This window comes from Ostrea edulis, chromosome 1 (assembly GCF_947568905.1).
Source record: "Ostrea edulis chromosome 1, xbOstEdul1.1, whole genome shotgun sequence".
NCBI classification, from domain to species: Eukaryota; Metazoa; Mollusca; class Bivalvia; order Ostreida; family Ostreidae; genus Ostrea; species Ostrea edulis.
In genome coordinates, this window is record NC_079164.1 from 12468226 (window position 1) to 12496218 (window position 27993).

General features: G+C 34.7%; 1 protein-coding gene across 1 annotated transcript; it reads right to left on the bottom strand.

Annotated features, from left to right (window-relative positions):
- LOC125664062 (polycystic kidney disease protein 1-like 2) lies at positions 1-27993 on the bottom strand. The gene is made up of 32 exons (XM_048896572.2): positions 27875-27993; positions 26783-26825; positions 17301-17423; positions 16516-16652; positions 16285-16387; positions 16059-16153; positions 15728-15970; positions 15137-15292; positions 14044-14389; positions 13850-13879; positions 13238-13326; positions 12671-12904; positions 12200-12370; positions 11816-11970; positions 10131-10815; positions 9948-10038; positions 9509-9771; positions 8996-9167; positions 8697-8792; positions 7990-8580; positions 7237-7788; positions 7087-7118; positions 6682-6851; positions 6370-6568; positions 6176-6280; positions 2073-2306; positions 1870-1990; positions 1176-1296; positions 1024-1066; positions 912-936; positions 395-718; positions 1-182 (listed from the first exon to the last, which is right to left on the bottom strand). Exons 1-32 carry the CDS (start codon positions 27875-27877, stop codon positions 175-177), a joined length of 5760 nt encoding a protein of 1919 aa, XP_048752529.2. The 5' UTR covers positions 27878-27993; the 3' UTR covers positions 1-174.

The following is a 27993-nucleotide window of genomic DNA, read 5'->3' on the forward strand; positions in this document are numbered from 1 at the left end:
AATAACTTTTTTTAATCAACTGAAATTGTTTAAAATCCATCTTTTTATTACATCAGTGCAAAAGTTTTTTCCCGACCGTCTTCTACATATATGATTAACAGCCGAGCTGTGTTAGTCTACATTTCAGTCAGAACCCTTCGTTCTTCGTCCGCATTCTCCCAAATTCTTAGTGCATTATTTTTCTGAAACAAAAAGAAACCATATCGTGGCATTTCTTTTAAGCTGAATTGTACATGAATGTAAATTTTTAGATTCTTAATCATCATCGAGATTGACTAGTTTTCACTCAGAATCTCACTTCAAATGAAGTACTGTATTCAAATATCAAAGTTTGCAATGTGAAATGCTACTTTTTCCTTTATATTCTATGAAATTATATGTTAATTGAGTATACCTGGTAAATAAGGTAGTTTGAATTCTCTGAGCAACGGTATCAATGATGCTACCCCTGTTGTTGATTTCAGTCCTTTCACCCAAGTTGACAAGATCACTAAACACTTTTCCTGATCAGGAAATGGCACTTTAGTCACTCGCCTGAACAAGCATCTGTCCATGTTAAATACGTATTTATGGTTCTCAACGGAAATAAAGTGGGGGTTCTGATGTTCCTCAAACCTTGATGTCAAAGTGACCGAACACTTCTCAGCTAGGTCCCGCCACTGTCTTCGGAAAACCACATTTCGACTCAGCTGGTTTATTTCTTGGACAAATTTCCAATCTATGTACATTGCACGTTGAATTTATTTTGAAAATAAAAACCAAGAGCACTTGTATGTTATACAAAACTGCATTTGTGATAAATTTACTAGTTTTGCTATCAAAAAGTTACTTGATATACAGGTATGTAAATTTGACAAACATTAATTTTAAAAAAAAATATTTGCAATACCAGTCAGCATTGTAGTATTTACCTTGTGTTGTGTTTTGAATTTCCCCCTGCAAAAGGAAAGTATGTAATGCATATTGCTTATATAAATTCATTGATAGGAATGACAGAGATCCAGAGTGATAAATAAAACATACCCGAGGTAGTACCACTTCTTTGACACATATGGAGGTAGGTGTTCTGAAGGAAAAAAACCAACCAAAACATAAATCCACCAGTTTTCGCCATTGATAACGGCGGGCACGAACAACATACAAAACTCAGAAAAATATACATAATATATTCTTACTTCATGTTAATGCAACCGAGACACAGTGATATAGAGTCTAACTGTACGTCCACGTGACAATGAACCTTTTTCCAAACTGTGTTCTTCTCTCGTATCAACACCCAAAATTCAGTACTGACACCTTAAAAGATAAAATACTGCAACCTGTTATGGTTGAAACAAGACTTCACTGTAAAAATCTTGAATTCCATATGATGTTGATACTGGCTGTGGCATTTCTTTTCACAAATATTGAATTTATAACTGTTCATGTCAAAATGTTAGTGACACTTTCTAGTTGTAAACAGGCGGTTAAAGAGGGTAATATAATGTTTCATCGATCTTCGATTGAAGGGAATTTTAAATGTTATATCACATACGTCTTATTTTCTCCCATTTTCACCTACATCCAAAATAGAAAAAAATCACTATCATGATATAACAAAGACATGTACTAACTTTGGGAGATTAGAATGCGAGCAAAACTATCCAATGTATGTAAGCCAAAATAAAACAAAATTGAAGAGAAAAATATCACATGGAGTAAAAATTTCTTTGCATCTATCAATCTAATTTTATTGACCGATATTGTCAATTAAATACATGTATCTATAATATGCAATGGATCATATCTTTACTGAAGACAGATTCCTTGACACATAGCTGTTTCTCACCAAATTCCCATGTCGTGAACTCACAAAGTACATATACAGACCTTTAGATATGTTTGTAGTTGGTAGACGATTCAATGGCAAAGATATATTGATACCGCCAGTAATTTTTCTTGTAGAATATATCTGTAATATCGGACATAATGTGGCAAAAGGTTTTTCCACCTGCAGAAAGCAAAGTAAGTTAATAAGAATAGTGAAAAACATTTACACAGTACTACTAGAAGAAAAAATATTGAGTTTGTACCATAACAATAGCATCTCCTATTTCCTTTATAGAATTTGGCTGTATTGAGATGCTTATTCGGTTATCTGAACGAAGTCGAATACACTGTTCAGATTTTACAAGTCGATGTCGTTCCAGATCTGGAAATTTGTGGAGTTCCCCAAGGTCCAGTTTGATGTATTCCTGTCGATGCAACACGAGACAATGCGTGGGAACAGTGCGGAAACTGCAGCAAAATACACCCAAGGATTCGACCTGGAAGAAAACAACCCCATGATTGAGTTTCCAGACCTACACTTACACATGTAAGTTACCCATATAATTTCAAAATTAAGAATTATCTCCCTCATGAATAGCTTTTATCCTTAGACGAATTTGACTCCAGTTTTTGACACTCTGTTTTCCCCTAAAATAGCTCTTAAAGTTTATTGTTATTTCGGATTTCAAACATTTCGGTTGAGCATCACTGAAGAGATATAATTTGTCGAAATGCGCATCTGGTGCATCAAAAGTGGTACCGTATAAGTTTTACATGTACTATTACTTGAAGTTTTTCAGTCTCTGTATGGACATTGGGGAACATTCAATCGGCCATGACCTGGACGTTTACATACTAAAAACTTAGGTTATCCGCGTGGAACAATTTCAAGCCCGTCGTTACAACAAATCCGCAGCGTAATTTAAGATATTTTGTCCATTGAAAAGAAAAATACAACATGTAGCTTATTTAGACGATTGGCCAATCACAGTGAATTCTATCATCTTACTGTAAACGTTTTTTGCGACAAATTCATTTAACGATTTACCAGTAACTGGTTCACGATGACCAAGTTTCGTGACAGGGTTAATCTTAAATAAATCTGCGAGACATTAAATGACGAGTTCACGACGGGTACCTTCAGTAGTTAGAGTGTTCGATTCGCGACTGGGAGGTCATGAGTTTGAGTCCTGCTCATGCCGTGGCAGCGTTAAAACGAAGGCTGTATCAGAAACGACTAGAGACTGTGATAAATAATATACGTTATGAAACTTAAAGTTGAATATTATTTAAAGACTTTGTGATTGGATACTTTACAAACCTAATCAAAAAAAATATATATATACTGGGTCATAAATAGTAATTTTGAAAAAATCACGAATTTCAAATTGGCATCAAAATCTCTACCTGCACTGTGAACAAATTTTGTAATTCATTTACGCAAAAGTTACTTGACATCATCATAGACACAGATTCCTAAAATACATAAAAACCCTTACAAACAAAGATACATTGCTGGATCCAGTAAGTGCTCTACCAAGCCCCTATCTTTGCTCCTCACGAAAATGTTAACAGCTGTGAAGGAGAAACTTCAAACTTACTGCGCGACTACATATGCCAGAAGTGGTGTTAATCAAATGTGGATTCTAAAAAATTCTAGAGAACTTTTAGTAAACTTGAAATCACAGAATTTTCCCCAAATCAATAGCATTAAAACCTATGACTTTTCAACACTATACACGACCATTCCTCACGATAAATTAAAGACTAGACTTTTTGACATCATAGACAGTTGCTTCTTCAACAAAAACGGAAAACGGAAATACTCATATCTAGTGATCAGTCATTCAAAAACTTACTTTGTTAAACACCACTCTGATTCCACGCACAAGTACTCTGAAGTTGAAATAAAAAATATGCTAGAGTTCCTCATTGACAATATCTTCGTGGTCTTTGGTGATCAGGTCTTCTAACAGTCTGTTGGAATTCCCATGGGCACGAATTGTGCTCCTTTGTTAGCTGACCTGTTTTTATATTCATATGAAGCAGAATTTATTCAAAAACTTCTACGTGAGAAGAAAAAATCTCTCGCTGTGACCTTCAATTCGACTTATAGATATATCGATGACGTTTTGTCTATTAACAATGATAGCTTTCATTCATATGTCGATTTGATATATCCCTGTGAGCTCGAAATAAAGGACACCACAGAGTCGTCCACTTCTGCTTCATACTTAGATATTTTATTGAAAGTAGATATTAACGGCAAACTGACAACTCAACTGTATGACAAACGGGATGATTTCAGCTTCCCCATCGTCAATTTCCCACATTTATGTAGCAATATTCCATTGTCACCTGCATATGGTGTTTATATATCTCAACTAATTCGATATGCAAGAGCTTGTTCTGGGTATAGTCAGTTTTTAAATCGAGGTAAGTTACTGACAAACAAGTTGATGGTTCAGGGATTTCAACAGTCTCGATTGAAGTCAGCATTTCGCAAATTCTATGGTCGTTATAACGATCTAGTTCGTCAATACGAGCTCGCATTGGGTCAAATGCTGTCTGACGTGTTTCATACCGATTGTTAAGCCGTTCTTGGCACACTGATTTTGACTGCGGCTAACTCCGTTTACCTGATCAGGATATGGGGCTCACAGCGGGTGTGACCGGTCAAGAGGGGATGCTTACTCCTCCTCGGCACCTGATCCCACCTCTGGTGTGTCCAGGGGTCCGTGTTTGCCCAACTATCTATTTTGTATTGCTTATAGGAGTTATGAGATTGATCACTGTTCGTTATCTTTACCTTACACAGACGAAGGAAAAGAACACACGATATTATTTATCTGAAAATGTTCAACGAAACTTACAAATGAAAGGCGAAGATAACGAATAGTGGTAAATCTCATAACTACAATGCAGCAGATATGGAAGACTTGTTGGTGTCTTTTATTTCGAGTTTACTGGGCTATGTGGAAATGACATATGAATAATAATTTCATTCATATGTCGATTCGATATATCCCCTCGAGCTCGAAATAAAAGACACCACAGAGTCGTCCACTTCTGCTCCATACTTAGATATTTTATTGAAAGTAGATATTAACGGCAAACTGACAACTCAACTTTATGACAAACGGGATGATTGCAGCTTCTCCATCATCAACTTTCCATATTTATGTAGCAATATTCCATTATCACCTGCATATGGTGTTTATCTCTCTCAACTGATTCGATACGCAGGAGCTTGTTCCGCGAATGGTCAGTTTTTGAATCGAGGCAAGCTACTGATAAACAAGTTAATGATACAGGGGTTTCAACAGTCTCGTTTAAAGTCAGCATTTTGCAAATGCTATGGTGGTTATCACGATCTAGTTTGCCAATACAACCTATCATTGGGTCAAATGCTGTCTGACGTGTTTCATACCGATTGTTAGACAGTTCGTGGCACACTGATTTTGACTACGGATAACTCAGTTTACCTGATCAAAATATAGGGCTCACGGCGGGTGTGACCGGTCGACAGGTGATGGTTACTCCTCTTAGGAACCTAATTCCACCTCTGCTGTGTCCAAGGATCCGTGTTTGCACAACTCTCTATTTTGTATTGCTTATGAGGTTTATGAGATTGATCACTGTTTGTTATCTTCACCTTTCATGAATGGAAATTAGTATTGCTGATAGATAACGTCGTCGATATTTCTCGAGTTGAAGTCACGGCAATATTTTTCCTGATGTAGAGAGTTTTGAGTAAATTCTACGTAATAATAATACAAAAAAACAGGTCAGTTAATAATGTAACTCAATGTGTGCCCAGGGGATTCCAAAAGACATCATCAAAGACATAAATATTGTGAATGAGGAAATCCAGCATCTTTATAATATCATCTTCGAAGTAGAATCGGAGTGATGTTATACTAAGTAATGGTTTTGGATGATTAAACACAAGATAAAAAAAATTACCCGTTCCATTTTAATTGAAGAAACATATATGGTGGGGAAAAACCTTGGTATTTAAATTATAGGGAGGAATGATCATGTGATGTGTTGAAAAGTCATACGCATTAATGCTGTTAATTTGGGAAAAATTGTGATTTCAAATTTACTAATTTCTTTTGGAGTTTTGAGAATCGACATTTGATCTACACCAATTCTTGCACGTATTGCGGCTTAATATGTCTGGCGTTTCTCTTTAGTAAGAATAAGGGCTTGCATGTTGATCATTTACTAGATCGTGCAATGTATCGGTTTATGTGTAGGTTTGGAATCCAGTATATGTGCGGTAATGCATCTAGCGAATATTTTCCCTGCTGAAAATTTTAGGTTATCGCCATTACAACGGCACCCTTTTGAGATAATTTACCTCACGTAAGAACTTCCTCTGCCATGTTTTCATGTTATCATAACTAAACTGTACAACATCTTCAGCTCTGAAGGTACCACCTTTAAAGGTTATTCTGGATCCACTCTGAAATGTATGCATTGGTCTTTACCAGTTTCGTGTTTCTGAAGAAGGATAAAATTATGGTTATCTGAAAAATTATTACATAATATAACCTTAATAACGTGTAAATCTCCTCGTGCATCGAATTCAAACACGTCAGACTTCGCTAGTATGCTGAAGGGGATAGAAATGCCGCTGAGTAAGAAATGAGATATGGGAACTTCGCGACACGCTAGGTCTGGAGCATCGCCAGGTCTAACATAAGGCAGGAAAAGAACTAGTCTTGTTGACTTTGTCATCTGATCAAAGAATCTGAAAAAGTGAAGTAGCATTAGAAGTGAATGAGAAAATGTGTTTCTATTAAAGATAGGCATAATGTGGTCACAGATAATTTTTGTGTTTAATTTACGTATCTGTGCATGTACCTGTACTTGATATCTGTGTTTTGCGCGGTTACACAACATGCAAGAAGATTGGTCTTCCTCTGCTTCTTGCACATGAACATGATTGCGGTTGTAGAATACGTCCACTCGATCTCCTCCTTTGCAATATCATTAAACTTTTGTCGTATACAATCAATCTTTTGTTCCACTTTCTGAAAGTAAATGACTGATATATACATTAATTGAAAATCGTTCATTTATGAATAAAACACTTAAGACATTACTTTAATACAGTATTCAGTTCAAATTCGGACTTTGATTGGAAAGCTACAGTTTGTGTTCGATATTATCTTCCATGGTGGCCTGACTAAAGGCATACGCTATGTGTACCATAGTATCCTAATAATGCTGTTTATCCTGCTTGTTATGCATTACATGGATACAAACCTTATAGATACTATTATCGGTACCACCCATTCCTGTAATATATGAAAAAAGACTTGTTAAATTGAATCTGCAATTTGTTAAATAATTAAAATGATAAAACCAAGCACAACTGTAACTAAAATTGACAGATGAAATGATTTAACCACGTACGAAATCTAGGTAGAATAATTCTACTCAATAGTTGATCAATTCTCCACCAGAAGTGATCGTTGAGTTCCTGGTTAAAAATTAATTTCTGTGCCGCCTCCGAGTCACTTTGCATGATTTTGATGTAGTAGAAATTCCAAGTAAGTATTCCAATAAATACATTGATGCCTATTATGGACACAAAGAAAGCAAAGAAACTAACAAAAATCTGCGCTTGTGTAGAAGACATTTCAACGTTGACACGGAAAGATATCATTGATAGCAACATCTGCAACAAAGTTGTTAACGCCGTCGGCATGTTCTTGAATTCGGAAACATGTCTTCCTACAGTCACATAGAGATACGAGGCAAAGGCCACCAAGCAAAACGAAATCAATACGATGTAAGACAATATATCTGCCTTGGCTTTCAGCAGGGATTTCTTCAGAACAAACAGGTGATAGTTGAAGGCTAGAGGTTCTAAGAGTCGAAGAATCACAATAAAGAATACCCCAGCTATACAGCCACGGTAAATTTCATCGTATATCTCGACTTCTTCAAATGATACAAAAGCACCTGTAAAGAACACAAATCCCCGTTATATCCAATACCCGAACATTTCAAGTAGTTATATGCAACCTTTTTAAAAATACGAATCAGTTATCTATTTGTTTTTAATTTACTTAAACATGAACAGTATTAAATGTATAATTATACAGAAATCTTGTTTATTACGAGGAACATAAAATTATATAATATTTTCAGAAGGAGACTAACCGTTACTGTTGTTGATTTCATCCACTGCTTTGATAGTTTTGTCGATTCGAATTATGAAGAATACAATGGCCAGTATTGCCAACACTATTTCCGCTAATGTAACCCACATACCGATAGAAACAATACACTTCCGCTTCATTTTGAAGATATCAATTCCAAATATAACAATTTTGGCCACAATAATGATTATAAATACTATCTGCAGACACAGAATTAAGTAATCCAATGCATACACGTACGGATACAAGTTGGAGGATTTAGAAACTGTTGTCATTGTAATGTCTCCGTATTCAGAAATTTCAAATACAACTTTCAAATGTGTAAACAACTTGCTGTTGGCATTGAACGTGTTCGAATCGATGAATATTGCACGAGTATTTCCATCTATCCAGGTGTTCGATTTAAGCTCATTAATGTGTTCGATGACCAGGGATTGCTTCGGACCTAACTGCATCTGATATCCCCCGCCATTATAATAAGCATATTCCCCGAAATAAGGCAACGCCTTCACTTCTGTGGAAGATTTATACTGGAAACTGTAGTCTGTCAACTCGTTTTCATCGAAACAGGAAGAGTTAAATGTCGCCCAACCTACAGAAATGACATCAGTTTTAGATTTGAACAATAGGTATGCTACTTTTCTTCTACTGAAATAAAATTATAAAAAGAAACATTTCTTTTACTCAATGAACACACATATTACTCACCAGGACAAAAATGTTCCATGGATTCTGTTTCGATATCATAGTTATTCGTGCACCTCGTAACCACATTTTGTACAACCTCAGGTCCACTACAATTGCCTGATATATATAGGAAACAGAGAATTAATATATCCATTATGACATAGGATAAGACCAAACTTATGTGGGCTATCAAGCTATTTCTCAATGAAAGGCATTTTCACGTGGCATAATCTTGCAATAGGCGTTACATATATAATGTAAATTTACTCGTGTACGACATATACCAACATACTTAGAAAATACAAATGATATAGACCTACCATAGGAACGAACTTGTCGAAGTTGGATAAGCGACATTCTGTAGTTATATCCATCATACGTAAATCTCTGTTCATACGCCGTCCTCAAATTACCATTACCAAAATACTTTGCCCAAACATTGGGAATATAGTAGTTACTCAGCCAGGTCCAAATATCATCTGTTGTGTTGACCTTTAAGAAATAGTTAACGGATATATCTTAAAACACATGATCCAATAAATAGCATATTGATATCTTTGTAGACAGAGTTATGATGTAATGCAATATAAACTTGTAAGACGTTTGTTCCTGCACTACCAGACAAATATACTAAATTGATTTCACAACACGCATGCAATACCATTAACAATGAAGAAAAACTCTAGAACGTTAATTTAGATAGAAAGAAATTATGTTATGTTTCATTAATCACCTAAACTTAAAAAAACTCGATAAATTTCAAAATTATTAAATGATCGAAGAGTTGCTAAATATTAATCTGTATTTTGTAATGTAATAATTTTCAAGTTTACCTGGAAACTGTTGTTAATGGAAATACTCATAGCCTCGTTCTGATGATAAGCTTCCGTTGTGATGTTGTGTGAACAGATCATGGCTAAGAGTAATATGTACAAGATGCAAAGGAGGACAGACTTCAAATACACTGCTAGTTCATTGTCTAGCTTAAAACGTTTCTTTCTCAGTTGGTTTCTGTTAGAATTTGCTGTCGTACTCGGACAAGGATAGTAGAAAATCTTAGTGTCTCCTACATCGTCTGTCTCCTCTACGTCGTCTTCTGATAGACAGAAGAAAACATATTTGTGAATTTTTCAGTTACGTTAAAATAAGATTCATACGTATCAAATGCATTATAACATTGCTTCAGTCGTTCATATGGTAAAATGTAGCAACGTACAAATGGGGAATATTGGTAACAATGTAACGCATATATAAATTATTATATATATAAACCTTTCGTGCTCTTATAAGGATTCCTAATATCTGACATGGCATCTATCGATCTTTGCAGGCAACACGCAATCAAGATGGCGATCAGAAGAACCTATAACAAGATGGATTTAATGATCATCAAAAGAACACAGTATACATGTATTTTTAAAACGTAGAATATAAACAAAATGGATTGACTTCCACCTTTACGGGTTCCAACAGAAGAGCACCCATAACTGTTCCAATTACAAAGGAAAGGAGCCAATCATTTGTTTTCTCCGCTCCGAATTCCAACGAATAAAGAAATGTAAATGTCCCTCCACACGATATGCATACGATAACTAAAGCATACGCAAAATATATAGTCCACCAAGGCAGTTGTCTCCGCTTTTTATTCTTCTTGGGAACATTTTTTGTATCGCTTTCAATATCTGAAGAGGTGGTGTGTTCTTGTTTAAGTTTTCTGTTTTTGAAGATTGCAACCATAAGAATGGAAGGCAAAAAAGTAATAACAGAAGACATCAGTCCTACATACAGTTGCTTGTAACTTAGTTTAAATGGCCCCAATTCAACAGTTCTTATAGTACTGGCAGTCTCCTGGTCTTGTTCATCATCCGAGGGCTCTTGATTAAACCACATAGCAGAGGTTACCATGGAGAGGAACAACAACGCAACCAATGTCCACAGTCTCTGAACCCTTGTAAACTGACTATAATTTGGACGCTTAGAAATGGAGAACCAGAGATGATCGTCAAAGAATCCCTTTCTAGTTGTCTCCGTGAAGATAGTCTCACGTACTAGAATGTCCTTTGAAAGCGGTTCGAGAACAGCCCATGCATCACATTTGCCATACCTCTGCGAAACCCATTCTCCACAAAGAAATACATAGCTGTAAAGAAAACAACAGCAGCTTCTTACAATCACAAATTCAAAAACCAACCTCCTCTCAAAATGTTTACATTTTAGTTCTATGTCAGTAAATACATTTATTCATTATATAGCAATCATCATATTTTTTGTAAACCTTCGCAAACAAACATGTCTATTATATATCACTATCTTCACCTTTCATCAGTCATTTTATCCTCTGAAGTGTTTTTGAGGAAGGCTAAATATAAGCGATTCTATGGAAATAAGATGCTTGAAATCCACACTCTCCATGGAAAATACCCGTGTGAAAGGTGAAGATAACGAACAGTGATCAATCTCATAAATCCAATACATATATTATATATTGTTTAACCTGTTTATGCAAATATTTGTTGTGTGTGAAATGCACTAAATAGGTTAGACTATGATGGCACATGTGCTGTTTAGTACGGGGGAAAAAATCCAGTATCAACGAAACGGCCTTGGTGCAAGGACATGCACTAAATAAATTGAGGCAATAGTATAAAAATAAACAGAATTATCTAAACAATACAGCTATTGCTTCGTAAATATCATTAGTTATAATGATGTAAATAAATCAAAGTTGATAATGCACCAAGTGCACAGACCGATATCATGAGCAGGATTTCTTCAGCAAATACATCAATCTATATTCAATTCAACCTCACTATTGGAGAAACCATTGCGAGGGCATGACCTTCCGATAAATCATTTTAGTGTGAATACGATACCGTATTCCGTGTGACGTCATTGTATGACGTGATGTAGAACACTCAAGTCATTCAACATCTGTGTTAAGTCTGTTTCGCGTCATAAGAGTTGAAATTAACATTTTATCTATTGATTCAGTATTTCTTAGATTCTCATTTGCATAGAAAAGATTAACTGACCATAACTTACATGCGTAATGCATAATTTTATTATTTTTGAGTTCATATCTCATCAAATGGTTTCCCCGGTTTATCAAATATTTGAATGTTCGTATGAATAATTTGTACCTCTCATTCGTAGAGATATCTACAACAATAACTTTTGATAACATCCAGTCTGGAGACTTTCCTTTGTTGTCAGTCCATATTGTCAATCTATCAAGTTTTCCCAAATCGTTTTCTGTTGTCATAATAAAGTTACTGCAGGTCCCATTTTGGAAATTCTATAAAATGTGTCCAAAATTATATATACAAACTGTAGTATCATGACACAATTTATGAGATTGTTATTTAGTCTATGATTACTAAAGTATGATATTTACACACTGAAAACTATTTGGATTTTCACTGTATCATTAGACACATGTATATATTAGATGATAAGGTTAAGAAAAAATGGATATCAACGTTTACTGCTAAATCAAGCTTTTAAAAATTATTTTTCAATAGAACCTGGCGTTGTCCGTCAAATAGGATACGATTGCCTGTGGATCCCAAAGATCCCTCTAGAACAAAGTACGGCATGGATGTTAAGGTGCGAGATGATCTGACGGCGGTGAAAACGGAGATGGCGTATCTATACGTGTTGCTTTTCTTATTATCAGCCAAGGGCAGGTAATTCCACTGTGAAATAGTTTTGGTAATAGTTTAGTCATCATTTGTGCATGTTTACTTATTGTCAGGTTGCAGAGACGATTTCGAACATGACATTTTGTTTTGGTATATTCAAAAATGCATTGCATATCAAGGCAATTTCTCGTATACAAATTATATTTTGTGTTCAAAATTTTATATTCATATGAAAGATACGATATCTTAAATATTATGTCAACAGCAATGCAACAATGAAATATTAAAAAAAATTGATTAAAATCAAATGTTAATTGAGAACATATACAGTCCACAAAGAGATTTTGTACTCACGATTAGATGATCGTGTTTGTCCACTCTTCTGAGATATAATGTCAGAATAACGACCAGCACAAATAAGATCACATACGTCACGAGTACATGAGGTGTGTTTCTGAGGCGCTCGAAGAAGTTCAAAAAGATTGCATCGAAATCAATCATGGTGGGAGGAATGAACAATGTGTTGGTCGCAAAAGTTCCGAAAAAAGTGCTTTTGAATTTGATATGATTGCCTTCTGCCTTGTCGATCTAACAATTAGAAAAATATGATAATTACATATTATCCTTTGATAGAAAATCAGTGAAATGTTTGAGACTTAGAAATAAACACTTGACATTTATTTTGTTTGTGGTTTAATGTTCTATAAACATTTAAATTTGCAAAATTTTTGCATTTGATGTTTTTTACAAATTGCAATGATAGCCATTTATTCATGTATGCGCTGTAGTTTTGAACAATGCGTGTGTGAATCTTGGTAAACATAGTAAAATGTAGGTATTTTTAACGATTGGGAATTCCGACAGGAATGAAAGTAGAATGTAAATATGAAAAATAAAAGAATAATTTTGCAGTTTGCAAACCTTGGCATTGTTAGTATCCTCCCATGATGTACTAACAAACTGTGACAGAGATATTTCCTGTGTCCGAAAGCGATGCACAGTTGAGGAAACTTTTAAAAGAAGACAATGCATTTTAGATAACATAGGTTTGTTTGTTTTACGTTCAATGAGAATTTACATAGGGAAAGTGCCACAATATTTGACCCAGACATAACGTACAGAGTCATAACAGTGAAGGTTAATTATCATGTCAAGGTCTGTCATGTCACGTGATCTTGCTTAAGGTTTCATCCAGAAGGCACTTGACTCTCAACTTAAAATCTCAAGCGTTTGGCTAAGGAGCAGGTACTATCCAATGAGCTATCACGGTCAAGTAAATTATCTTAGACATATTTCATGTTGTCGCTTATCATTTTCACTTGATTTGGCGAATGGCTTTTCCCTCCAAAGAATGTAACGCACTTTAAGCAAATGGTTTTTTTTTTTGATTTTTTTTTTTTTTTAGAAAACCTTGAATAATTTTCACTTGCGGTAAATGACTTTTAAATATGGTGTTCTATAATGAATACTATACACGTTCGGTGAAGCATATTTACAGTCATTTGCTAAACATGCTAGGAAAATTTAACATACCTTGTCTTTTCTTCCGTTTAGCTACGTCATCTGTATGAATTACACAAAGTTAAACTATACTCTTGATATTAATATATTAAGCTAAGTATAATATCTAAAATTGTACAATTGTTAACGCAAGTTTACCTTTTATCAGAGTAGATATACCGGGTAGTAGTCGTTTGATTTATAACACGAGGATACCATTTTCTTACCTGCACATTTCAGTGTAATAACAAGAGGATCCATATATCCCCCACTGGCATAGTTCGTATTATGTATGGTTATCTGAAGCACCTGGTTCGTAAAGTTAACGGCAAGTCCATAAGGTCTCGATTTAAGAATCTTATTAATTCCTTTCGTTTTTACCGCCAAATCATATCGAGATCTGGTTGGATATCCTGTGTTTCCATAGATACCATACATATCACATGTTGTCTGAGACTGCAAATGCAGCTCCAAAACAAAAGCACTGTATGTTGAATTACTGAAAGCGACACACATGGACCGTCCATCGGACAGCTTCTCCATATCCTGCCAGGTGTGTGTGGCGGAGAAAATCTAAGGATGAGCAAAGCAATGTACCGCACATAAAAACATCTAGTATAAGTAATGATGTTTCAATTTCATAACAGATAAATAAACAGGCAGTATAAAGTAGAAATATAAAAACGTTTTCTTAGGATACTGCAATTGCGTAAATTGACAGGCTATTATACATTAGGATTCCAACATTGATTTGGTAGTTGTTTGTTTTGCATCCAGTCGCGAATTTTTCACTCATATTCAGACGTCACCAGCTATAGATGAAGTGCCACAAATTTAAAGCCATGCTTAGCGCTCAAGGCTGCAACAGTAAGTTTTATAACACGCCTACGCCTGCTGCGAAACGGGACCTCTGGTTTTAAGGTCATATGCGAATGACCCGTGATTATCACTCACAGCGGGCGTGACCGGTCGACAGGGAATGCTTACTCCTCCTAGGCACCTGATCCCATCTCTGGAGTGTCCAGGGGTCCATGTTTGTCCAACTATCTATTTTGTATTACTTATAGGAGTTATGAGATTGATCCCTGTTCGTTATCTTTTTACTATTTAGGATTGACGAGGCCATGGACGAGCGGGGTTTGACCTCATGCCTCCCGATTACAATACGAAAGTTCTATCACTGGGCTATTGCCCCCGACCGGTTTCCAACATAGGCAATATATCATAATTAATAATTGTCCATATATAGCATGCGTTTGTGTATTAATGAATGACTAAATATGAATAAGTAGATATAATGGTCTGTAAATATATGTATACCTGTGTCATATCTACAGTCATATCGACAGGGTCATCTGAATCGTCAAGTTCGATCTGTCGTCCATTGGTGTCCGTAACTATGACCTTTATAATCCCTGAAGAAACAGCGTCCGTGTTGTTTACGAAACCATACGGGCTCTTGTTGTATGTCAGCACCTATATGAGAGGCATTTCATACCGATGTTCAGCTAATATGTTAACGTTGTTTTTTGAAATCTTCAATATCAATATAGCATTTCGGAAGTATGGATTTCGACATATTAATAATATCAACAACAACAAAAATGATGAAATCAATGAAATTCGAAACCAGTGCTACATCAGATGCGACTAAGCACAAAAATGCATAAGAGTTGAGAAAAAATAACTTTCTCTGTCAGCAAATGTAGAAATACAACTAATGCTATTGACGTCGTACTTACAATGTACCATATTTCTGTGTTACAGTGTTTGAGATCGTTCGAACAAGAGATCGATAATTATAAACTGGACAATTATAATTGACGTTGTTAAATATTCAAGGGCAATTATAAACGTCTATGCCATTAAATCGTGCTCAAGGAAAAGAAATATTTACAAATCAATACATACGTTTAGTGCGACTGTCTCTCTTCCTATTGTGTCCTGAAAGGTCTCATAGTAAGGTAGCGTGATAGATCCGTATTTTGCATGGAAATTGAAGGGTAGGTCTTTGCCTTTGGACTTGAGGACCGTAAAGGAGATGATATCCCTGACATCTATTGTCCTCATCTGTCCTTCCTCCACAGACGTCATCACCATAACGCTGGTTATTTGCACTAAGTTGTCCTCCGCTTTGCTCAGCAAGTTAGAGTACTAAACAATGCACCATAAATATTACACATGATTTGTATCGACGGTCTTCCTGCTTTGTGTGGAATTGCATGTAGATTACTGTCATTACCTCTGTCTCGTTTAGCGTGCAGTTTATCGTTTGTCCGACAGAACAACCTTCGTCGTTTAGTATCGTCACAATGTACGTAAGAATATCAACGTAATCTAAAAATAGAACTTTTTGTAGAAGATTCAATGACGAAATAAAAACCCCACTTCTCGCCTGATATGTATTACGTGATGACGTAGGCTGAGGTAGGGGAAGTAAGTAGTTCATGTAGAAAATTTAAACATACCCTGTGTTAACGGCAGAAAGTCGGCATTTTCCATTGCTCTGTTCTCAATTGTCTGATTTCGCATTACGACTGCAATTTCTTCTAAGATCTCATTCATATATTCCTGTCATAGAATGAAAGAAACATGGTGCATGTGATTGTTTGAATGGAATATATGACTTTTCTATCGTGTTTCTGTTTATCATAGAAAGCAAATAAAAAACTAATATCTAAAGCTTTATATCTGCTTACCACTGTTTTCGGTAATTGGTAGGTGTATGAAATGTGTTCTTGTAATATAAGCATGACCTTCTCCGTATCCTGCTTAGCCTTGGTGTTGTTAAACATATCCCTGTCGTAGATTTCATTCCTAAAAGCCTTCATGCCATCTTCAAAAAGATCAATAAACAGAAAGTTTATAAAGTTATCATATGTACATTATGTTGATGTTTGCCGCCACATTCAACAATTTTTCAGTTATCTGGTGGCGCCCAGTTTTTATTGGTGGAAGAGAGAACCCAGATACAATGTACCTGGGAAGAGATCACCGACCTTCCGAAAGTAAACTGGGAAACTTTCTCACTTACCGGCACGACCGGGATTCGAACCCGCGCCGACCAGAGGTGAGATGCCGTGTGATTTTGACCGCGATGCTCTAACCACTCGGCCACATTTTGCACAGGAAAAGGCGGACGAGCAAACGCACATCAGTGTACCACGGTGAAGTGAATAAGATAATTTTTTGGTGAAGTGGATAAGGTAATTTCTCGCTAGAGTGGAAAAGATAATTTCCTGCCATAGTGGAAAAGATAATTTCTTAATGGAGTGGAAAATATAACATAATTTCATGGTGGGGTAAATAAGATAATTTTTGGTGGAGTCAATATCCTTGGTAGAGTGGATAAGATAATTTTCTGGTGGAATGAATAAGATATTTTTTGGTGGAGTGGATAAGATAATTTCTTGGTGGGGTGGATAAGATAAGTTCTTGGTGGAATGGATAAGATAATCTTACGTAATTCTGAAACAATACTCACTTGAGTTACACCTTTTCCCTACAAATCCAACTGTACATGCACAGGTGGCGTTCGGAGTATTCGAGCACGTTCCGCTGTGATGACAGTACCCAGGCGAGCATTGCAGAGAGTACACCACTGAATCTGGTTCATATAAATAAAGCTACTTGTAAATAATGTCTTGATATTAATCTAAAAAACTTCTACACACAAACAGGATTAGTAATCTTCTCCTTGATACCAAACATATAGTGCACTCGAAATCATTTTAGAATTTCAGAATCTCAAACCATGAAACATTTTCAATCGTTCTCTCATTTTTCTCGTTTAAAGTCAGCATTTTGCAAATTCTATCAATGGTCGCTATATAACAATGAAAACGGCGAAGATTACAAACAGTGATCAATCTCATAACTCCTACCTGTAGAAGGAATACAACGTCCTAATAATTTCTAACCAATACAAAATGTCTGACGTGTTTCAAACCAATAGTTAGGTCGTTTTTTTTTTATACAGGTCCTCCTTGAATTCATGAATGTTAAATTCCTTTGGTATTTCAGGTGCATTTTGGATGAAATAAGTACTCTCTGGGTGTAATACACAAATCGCTCATAAAAACCGTTTATACCGATCACATTACAGTGCAGGTTAAAAACACTGGGCCCCGCGGACCCAACGTCCATGTTTTAGTGGGCCTAAAAAAAAAAAGGTGTGTGCCTTTGAAGAGGCAGTTTCTGTGCAAACCTCCAACCAAAAAACCCTCCGTGGCACGATTATTCACAAAGTGTCAAAGTCACACGGAGTACCGTTATCATGTGGACATGATGTATGTAGTACATTTTTGTTTTAGCAATATACCTTTAAGATATTGAGTATCTAAACTACATTGTATAAAGATTTATATCCCATGAGCAATTACAAAAGTTTTGAATGAAGTGATTTCGTGATTCCAGAAATGTCGACAGTATCAGAATTTAACTTCATTTTTGCATCTCGATCCCGATTGCGAAAGCAGAAATATGAATTTATTGCATTACACAATTTACAACATTTAAACAATAGATTGATTCATTAGTCAATGTAAACTTTTTATTTGAAAAATAAGTTTTGTTAACTTTTGTTTCATATTAGCCAATCAACAATGAAAGGTGGAGATAACGAACGGTGATCAATCTCACAACTCTTATAAGGAATACAAAATAAAACACAGACTCCTGAAAATACCAGAGGTGGGAGCAGGTTCCTAGGAGGAGTAAGCATCCCATGTTGACCGGTCACATACGAAATGAATATAATTTCAATTTCCTGTGTCTACAAAAATTTCGTCACCGACTTTAGGTATCGTCTGTACATGTGGGGTTTTTTTTCAAGTCAAAATACAATTTCGAGGTTGATAGATCACATTTCTACATGGAATGTCCAATTTTTTTCTCCCTCTCGTCCCCAATATTTCTCTTGCAGTATGTTTCTACTATAATATCGGTAGTAAGTTTTTACCTAGAGACGATGGCTGTGTAAATATTTGTATAGTCTTAGAATTTCAGAACCATATATTTTTTTATAAAGTTCACTAATTAACATCTGTTATTTTATTTCTATACAAACACGCAATGAAAACAAATTCAAGGGAAACTAATCAACCGACCCCTTAATATATAACTGTGTAATTATGAGGCCACCAACATCAACGATGACTTCAATATGACCGTTATAAAAACAATGCATTACCAACTTAGCAAACTGATCATTGATTTCAAAATAGGCGATATTTCAATATAAGCGATTTCAATTTTATCGACACTCCAATGCAAAGAAAATAAGATACTGAGACTCGAAAGCTAGTTTTACTTCAGAAAAAGCGATATTTCAAATAAGCGTCGATTGATTTGTGTTAGCGAAAAATTGAAATGTGAACCAAAAATATCGTGCATAGCCATTCAATGAAATTAGAGTGGCTTTGTATTTATTGTCCATTTTATTGGCAAAACCAAGAATTTTTTTTCTGAACTCAACAGTATTTATTTCATTTTAGTGTGGAAATAACATTCGAAGACAATCATTTCAAAATTTTACCAAGCTTTCAGTTGTAAATTACATCAAAGTTTCATAATAAATTAAAATAAATTAAAATAATTATCATAATAAGCAATATTTCTATGTGTTTCCGAAAAAAAAAAAATAAAAAAGTCAAACAACACACTAAAAAATTTCAAGGTTTTTAAATACATTTGTACATATTCTGTGATTAAGTTCTCAAGCAGCAAGCACATTCAGCTGATGGACAGAAGGAGCATGTGGACCTCGTACAACCAGAGAAATTGGAAAGTCGGCAGTGAATGAGAGGCAAAGATAACGATCAAGGATCAATCGCATAACTCCTATATGCAATACAAAATAGAGAGTTGGGCAAACACGGACCCCTGGACACATCAGAGGTGGGATCAGGTGCCTAGGAGGCGTAAGCTTCCCCTGTCGACCAGTCACACCAACCATGAGCCCAATATCCTGATCAGGTAAACGGACGGAGATATCCGTAGTCACAATCAGTGTGCCAAGAACGGCCTGACAATCGGTATGAAACATTTCATAAAGTATTTAGCATATTCTGAAAACTATGAGAGACATACGGTATTGGAGGTCTGGGAGTTTCAGTCTTCAAGAGGTTCGCACCTGACATTTGGAGTAATGTCAATTTTTTTGGAAAGTGTATTTTTGATTTCTGCATTGAAGGAAACTTAGGAAATTAAAAAGAAAAACTGGGTCACAATGCTTGTTATTGAGCTATAGTGTTCTAAATATGACCCTTTTGCACTTAAAATTTATTCAGTTAAACTTGATTTTTCTGTTAGTGTCAACACAACATAAGCAATACAAATCAATCATTACATAAAATAGATACATAATCATGTCCTCTAACACTACAGATGAAAAAAGAAATTAATATTAGTAAAGGAAATAAATAATGCCCTTTTTGTATCTAATATACGAAAAACTTCATGATATCAAAATTGAGAGTTTTAAAGGGCATATTAGGAGTAATGTCAGTTTCTAAAATTTTACATAATTTTCAAGGTCTGGTCTTTCATTTTAAAATGCAACTTTAAAAAGTGGGAGTTGGAGATCAAATTTTTTAATTATTGGCGAAAATACTGAATTTTTATACAAAATTTCGAGTAAATTAATTAAACTTTTTTTAAGAATCGGTATTCTGTTTGGAAAAATATATCAACCAAGTTAATATATTACAACATTTGAACTAGTTCCAAGTATTAACTACCTGTATCATAAATTATAAAACTGAAATACACGTATAGAGGTATAAAAATAGACGATACATTGGATGAAACAGAAACTGTAATATCATGCAGAATTAGAACTTTTTGATTAGTGAATCCTTCCGCCACAAAATATAGTCCCTGTCAAACGCTTTTAAAATTTGAATTGACACAAAATTTTCCAACTGGATAGGGTTCAGCAATAGAGGTGTAATATATCTGCACCAATTGGATCTGTATTTAACCAGTGGATACTTAGTTGTAGCATCCTGTGCAGTTTTACTCAAAAGCTCTGGAGCTAACTTCCTTAAATGCATTTATTTCATCTTTATGATATACAATTGTCTCTAATAACGTAACTGGTAACTTTTGTTCTGTAGCTAATAGAGGCCAGATATATGGACACATGTTTAAGCAGTCTTTTGTCTTAACATATAATGAAGGTTAAGGTCATATATTAAGGTTAAAGGTCAAATACGAGGACGTCATTTGCCGAATGTGTCAATTTTTTCCTTAATCGAATTTGCACAAAAGTCCAAAAATGTCCGAAATCCTATAGGTTGAATTTCTTCATTTCAAAATATATCAATTTCTGTGTCATTGTGTTCATTGTGCTAATTTGTTTTAAAATTTGAACAATACATTTCCTTAATTATCTTAATTAATATAGCAGTTGTATGTTTAATATTCGCTATTGACGAGCCGTGCGTGTTATACTGTACATCGCGATGTACAGACATACATAAATTACAATGAATTTTGTTTGAGATTTAGTACAAATGCGTCAGCTTTATAAAAAGTATCATTAATTTTTGTAAAATATCTATAGATAATTGTTACATAGGGTGCATTCTTATCATGAAAGTTTAATTTCATATTCTTCTAACTGGGGTCTGATACCCTATGTTTGAAACTATGTGGAGAGAGAAATATTGATAGGTTAGATTTCTTTTATACCATGCACATTAAGAGGTTTTATTTCGTAGAACAAAATATTAAATTAAATTGAACTTGAGGAAAACTTTGATGTATCTGTTTGGTTTTACTTTTCATAGTCTTAATTGCGTGATAAATTTTTTTTATAAAGAATAAGGATGAGGGGGAAAAGATAAATAAGCTTCAAGAAAAGCAGGTTTTAACAGGTATCAAATCAATTCACACAAACGTACATACTGTACACATATACTTACCGAGTCTCGATCGAGTAGTAAGTATTGACCGATTTGACATCCGAAATTAAAATACCATGCTTTTAATTGGTAATTAAATATATATATCACCCCACAATCAGTAGATATTCGCGTCTTGACAAATATTTAAGGAATGAAAAAAAGAGGCGAAGATAACAGTGATTAATCTCATAGATCTATAAATTATACAAAATCGAAAACAAGGGAAACACAGATCCTTGGAAATACCAGACTTAGGACCAGGTGCTAGGAAATACCAGACTTAGGATCAGGTGCTAGGCAATACCAGACTTAGGATCAGGTGCTAGGAAATACCAGACTTAGGATCAGGTGCTAGGCAATACCAGACTTAAGATCAGGTGCTAGGAAATACCAGACTTAGGATCAGGTGCTAGGAAATACCAGACTTAGGATCAGGTGCTAGGGGCATACCCTCTTGACTTGTCACGCCTGCTTTATATGAGTTGGATATTTTCATTGGGTAAAGGGAGTAATTCGTAGTCACAAACTGTATGCAAAGAATGCAAAGGACGATCTAATATTACTTATTAGGTTTGTAACTGACCGTCTACGGATATATATTGAGTTGATCAATCTCGTAGACGGCGAGGAGTATCAGTTACAAACCTTGTAAGTGATTTATTTTCTCAAGGATCATTGTGTGGTAACAACATATGCAGAAGAACTGATAATCACGATAATGAATGTAATGAGATATATTTCATTGTTAACAAGAAATGATAGATCAACAGTACTGAAATCAACAGTACATGTGTTTAGTTCTGTTATCCCCCACCCCAGCCCGGTGTTTGTATCTACAAACAAAAAACTGAATTTTCGATATTTCAGTCGTAACAATGATAAATTACAAGTCCGATATAAATGTAGTGACCGGCCCACTTCCATATTCAGATGAAAACAGCCTTGAAACTTGTGATTATATGTTACTGCCAGTACACGGATAGTCTTTCACTTCATATGGAATGCATTCCATCGTCTATACGTAACATAAATCCATGTTCGTAAAATTCAAAGTGTCCTTGGAAATAGTTTGTTCAATTTCACACTGTCAATATTTCCTCAAAGCACTCTCACCTAAATCATACAAAGGGCCGCTACTCCAATTTAAAACTTTAAACAATATAGTTGACGAGACTTCGACAGTGATCAGTATGATTTAAAAAATAAATTATATAAACAATAGAAACACAGTTGATTCAGTCAAGGTTTCACCATATTGCCTATCACTACCGATTGGACATAGTGATATAGGCGGCAGTCACGTGGCACAATTAAACCAATGAAAAGCGACCCTTTAATACATGTAACAATTGATATTAATCACGTAAGGCAGCACTTGACCTGGTGAGGGTTGTATAGGAAAATTAGATCATTATGACTATCATAGAAATTGCAAAATCTTAATTTTAAAGGAGGCTGTTGAAAACACCTGTAACATCGACTTATTTTACCATAGCCTGTTTCGGTTTTAAAATTGATAATACGCAGAATATGCTCAGTTGATGAAAGACATAGACACCATATGCAGGTTATATTCGAATATTGCTACATAGATATGGGAAGTTGACAATGGAAAAGCTGAATTCATTCCAATTGTCATAAGTTTGCTGTTAACTTCTATGATGATCGTGCTGCATTGAGAATACTGTACATCAGGTTATTTCCGCGTGTATCCAATTTCCGCTTTGTTCGCGATGATTTCGGAATCGCGGAAAATAAATCCGCGTAAATTTGATACAAAGTTTTGTTTTTGTAATAGATTTATACAACACAGGTAATAACGGTGAAAGTTCTGTGCTCAGTGTGTTTAGTTTTCCGCTATATCCGATAAGAGCCAGATAACGGGAAAGTGGGCCTTATTGTTTATTTAATAAATGACAAGCTAATTAAATGGGCCACGTTCCTTGCTTCAATCAATGTATAATTATACCTGAGCTACTCTTACATGTAACGGTACATGGTTTATGTCTGTTTTAATTTCTGAAAAAAATTTATCGATAAATAGTTTGCATTACAGCTATATTCGCTGGAGCTCTGTCCAGCTGATATATCGGAGAAGTTCACTGCAAAATTGTATGCAAATCGACTTATTTACGTTACTATAAAAGATGAAGATAACCAACAGTGATTTACGTTACTATACCACCAAATTCAAAACAACAATACTGGTAGATACCGGATCAAGTGTAACAATTATAAACACCACATTATTCAAAGAAATAAAATCCAACAATGACTTTAATTCCGGGGCATATTATGCGAGTATAACCTGGTTTGGGTCAGTTTACGTTTTATTACCAGCGAAGCGGATTGTAAAAAAGTGTAAACTGACCCAATCCAGGTTATACTCGTGCCCCAGAATTAAAGTCATTCCTTATGATTTAATGCAAGAGACAAGGTACTAATCTTCGTTTATCAAAATGTACAAGTCATAAACTCGAAAAAATAAAGTCAATTGAGCCGAGTAATGATTCACTTAAGGTTCAGTACTGATACCATTGGTGCAAATATATTACATCTATTGCTGAACCCTATCCAGTTGAATTTTTTTTGTGTCAATTCAAATTTTGAAAGTGTTTGACGGGGACTATATTTTGTGGCGGAAGGATTCACTAATCAAAAAGTTCTAATTCTGCATGATATTACAGTTTCTGTTTCATCCAATGTATCGTCTATTTTTATACCCCTATACGTGTATTTCAGTTTTAAAATTCATAATACAGGTAGTTGAGACTTGGAACTAGTTCAAAGACTTGGAACTAGTTCAAATGTTGTAATTCATTAACTTCGTTGATATATTTTTCCAAAGAGAACACCGATTCTTAAAAATCTCGAAATTTTGTATAAAAACTCAGTATTTTCGCCAATAATTAAAAAATTTGATCTCCAACTCCCATTTTGTTTTAGTTGCATTTTAAATTGGAAGACCAGACCTTAAAATTATGTAAAATTTTAGAAATTGACATTTACTCCTAATATGTCCTTTTAAACTCTCAATTTTGATATCATGAAGTTTTTCGTATATCAAGTGCAAAAAGGTCATTATTTATTTTTCTTTACTTGTATTAATTTCTTTTTTCATCTGTAGTGTTAGAGGACATGATTATGTATCTATTTTATGTAATGATTGATTTGTGTTGCTTATGTTGTGTTGACACTAACAGAAAAATCAAGTTTAATTAAATAAATTTTAAGTGCAAAAAGGTCATATTTAGAACACAATAGCTCAATAACAAGCCTAGTTTTTCTTTTTAATTTCCTAATTCCCCTTCAATGTAGAAATCAAAAATACACTTCCCAAAAAATTGACATTACTCCATGTCTATCTTTGAAGGCAGCCATCTTAATCTTAGTTCTACGGAGACTATTTATCAAAATATTGTATCGAAGGTGAAGTTTGTCATGACAGAAAATATGTGTAGATTATGCATGCAATGCGTATTTCGCTGTCCTTTAGAGATCCATTTTGAAGCCGTTCATCTCCAATGGATTGAGAAAATACGGGAAATTGCATTGTTTAGGCCTCCCCAATGTAACTTCAAATATCAGAAAATGCAATAATTTGCGATTTTTAACTCTGTAAAAATTTCTAGGCCCTACTATATGAAAACTTACCCTTGCATGCAACGTTGTCGCTAAAAGTAAATCCGACACAAGAAAATATGTATTTAGTCTAGCTTTCCCCAGACTCTCGCTCTCGAGACGTTACGAGACTAATATGTATTATAAGCAAGTGACAAATCGCGATCTACATGTCAATGTGAATAACGTGTTAACGTCATGTGAAAAAATGTGACGTATGATTTTTTGGTTTGTTTTGTTGAAAGGCGGATCAAGGAATGAAACAACCCCCCCCCCACACACACACACACACACGCACACCTTTCCCCTGTGAGAAATGTATTTCAAAATAAACAGGGCAATGCTTATTTGGTAAATCATGAATTCGAATATAATATCTTTGTTTTAATCTATTATTCGACCATCATACAGAGAAAGATGCTTTACAACAGTGATTTGCGTACAAATAAATGCTAATTGACAATGAGAAAATACATGTAATATGTGTATTAAACCAAACTATCTTATTGCACACGTTGACTTTCTATTCTATAGAAGGCTCAAAACAGCGCTGTGATGTAAATTTAGAGAGAGAGAAAATAGTTCCGGCGCTGGTTGTCAAGGGGGTATGTCCCCATACCAAACCAGGTTATACAAAAAAACCTGCGTTCCTCCATTGGAATTTGACCAATCAGAGACCAGAATACAATAAGAATTAAATCATTTGAGTGTAAGAAAAAGGGATATCAGCGATATTCATTGACAGAATTTTTGCATTAAAAATTAAGAGTTATAGGTACAAATGCTGTTTTCCCCTCAACTCCTTCATAAGTTTAAATAATCGTGAATTATATTTTCGCTATGACTTTGAAATAGTGAAAAATTTGATTCGCGTAAATTTAATATACTGTTTTAGGTTCCACGAAAATAACATGACGCGAAAACCCCCTGATATACGGTATTACGGGGGTTAAATAAGTAACCAGACACAACAAGAAAAGGTGAAACATATATTACTAATGTACAAAAGTATTTCAGTCTTTTATCCTCCATTTTCAGTTACATACAAAAAGATACCCGAAATCTGATTTTAAATAATTACAATTACAGACATTTTAAAGTATAAAAATACATTATATGTACCTGCATTTGAAGATATTCTCATTTACGTTTACATTCAATTACTTATAGAAGGTTATTCATTACAGCTCATTACTATTACTGAAATCAATTATACCCAAACAGGACTAAGAAAACCATAAAAACGTCAAATACGAACTTACCAAAGCGCTTCTCTGCTGAGATCGAGCAACCAGTAATTTAATCTTAAGAATTATCAAATAACGGGTTGTTCTACAGGAAAGATGAGTGACTGTTCGGTTATCTATTTTCACTGAAGTTAAAATAAGTACAGGATAGAATACAGAGATTTTAAACCGAAATTAAGAATACATACAAAGGTGTACAACCAGGAATACTAGAGACCATCCAATCCTCATCTGTAATAAAGAAAATTTAGGAAAACTGTTAGAACACTATTACGTCTGAGAGAATTTAACATTATGGATTTCAAGACTGCTTGTATTTTTAGAAATAATTTTCATTTCTTTTGAAAACAATAGCAAGGAAGGTGTACACGTACCAGGGTATATGATAAAGGTTTTATTTTACGATCGAACTCGACATTTTAATTTTATTTCGAAATTAGAATGATGCATTTTTTGTAAGAATCTTAATGCAACTTTTTTATTTATTCCCCCATTTCAACAAAATGACGGAGAAACGGAATTATGACATTATAAATGTGACGTTTAACTACAATTTTCGGTATCTGGATATAAAACTGCCATTTTCACGTAGATTTGCGTATTTAAAAAAAAAAAAAGAAGCTTCGACAAACTTTTTTTTTTTCATTTATACCACATATTCATCTTTCCAGTACACATGTGATAACAATTTGTGTAGCCTGTGATTGATGAAGGGAAAGTTTGAAATTAAATAATAATTGTCCCATTTGATGCTTTGTATTAAAAGTATAATATTTTACGAAGTAAAGGAAGAACGTTTCTTCTTTTGAAGCTTTAGAATTTTCAGATTTAAGGGGGTCCCAGTAAGGCTGTAATTATTTATATTTCTTTGATTTGACATTCTGTTCTTTGATTTATATATTCATCATTGACACGAGGATCGAATCAGTTGTCTGCATGTTTGAACTGACACAAAGTCTGACTTATTTCACACCGTTGAAATATATGTATCTGCCTTGATAATAGCAGACTATGATGACTAATTGAATATGAATGATGAGGTCGATTTCTTTCATTTCTTGCTGGATAAGGAAGTCGATTTAAGGAAAACAAAGAAGGATGTACAAAACGAAATTAAATGCGTTTCAATCTAAAGTGTGTAATGAAAAAAACCCAAACCCCATCCGATATTTTTACCTAACATAATTTATGCTATTGTACTTCTTTATTAAGGTGTAAATATCCTTGTTAAGTTGGTTCATTAGAAAAATAAGCAAAAATATATTAAAAAGTTTACATACCATGAAGTCAAAATGCACTGTGTGCGAAAGAAAAATCACTGAGGGCACATTGAATTCAACTAAACAATTCCCATCACTGAGTGATAAGCAACGCGTCCGTCCAATTAACAACCGAACCT

Coding starts and splice junctions, on each gene's coding strand:
- LOC125664062 (XM_048896572.2), bottom strand. Junction 16,653..17,300: donor AGGGAAAAGGTGTAACTCAA/GTGAGTATTGTT, acceptor ATCTTTTTGAAG/ATGGCATGAAGGCTTTTAGG. Junction 719..911: donor AATTCAAAACACAACACAAG/GTAAATACTACA, acceptor CAATGTACATAG/ATTGGAAATTTGTCCAAGAA.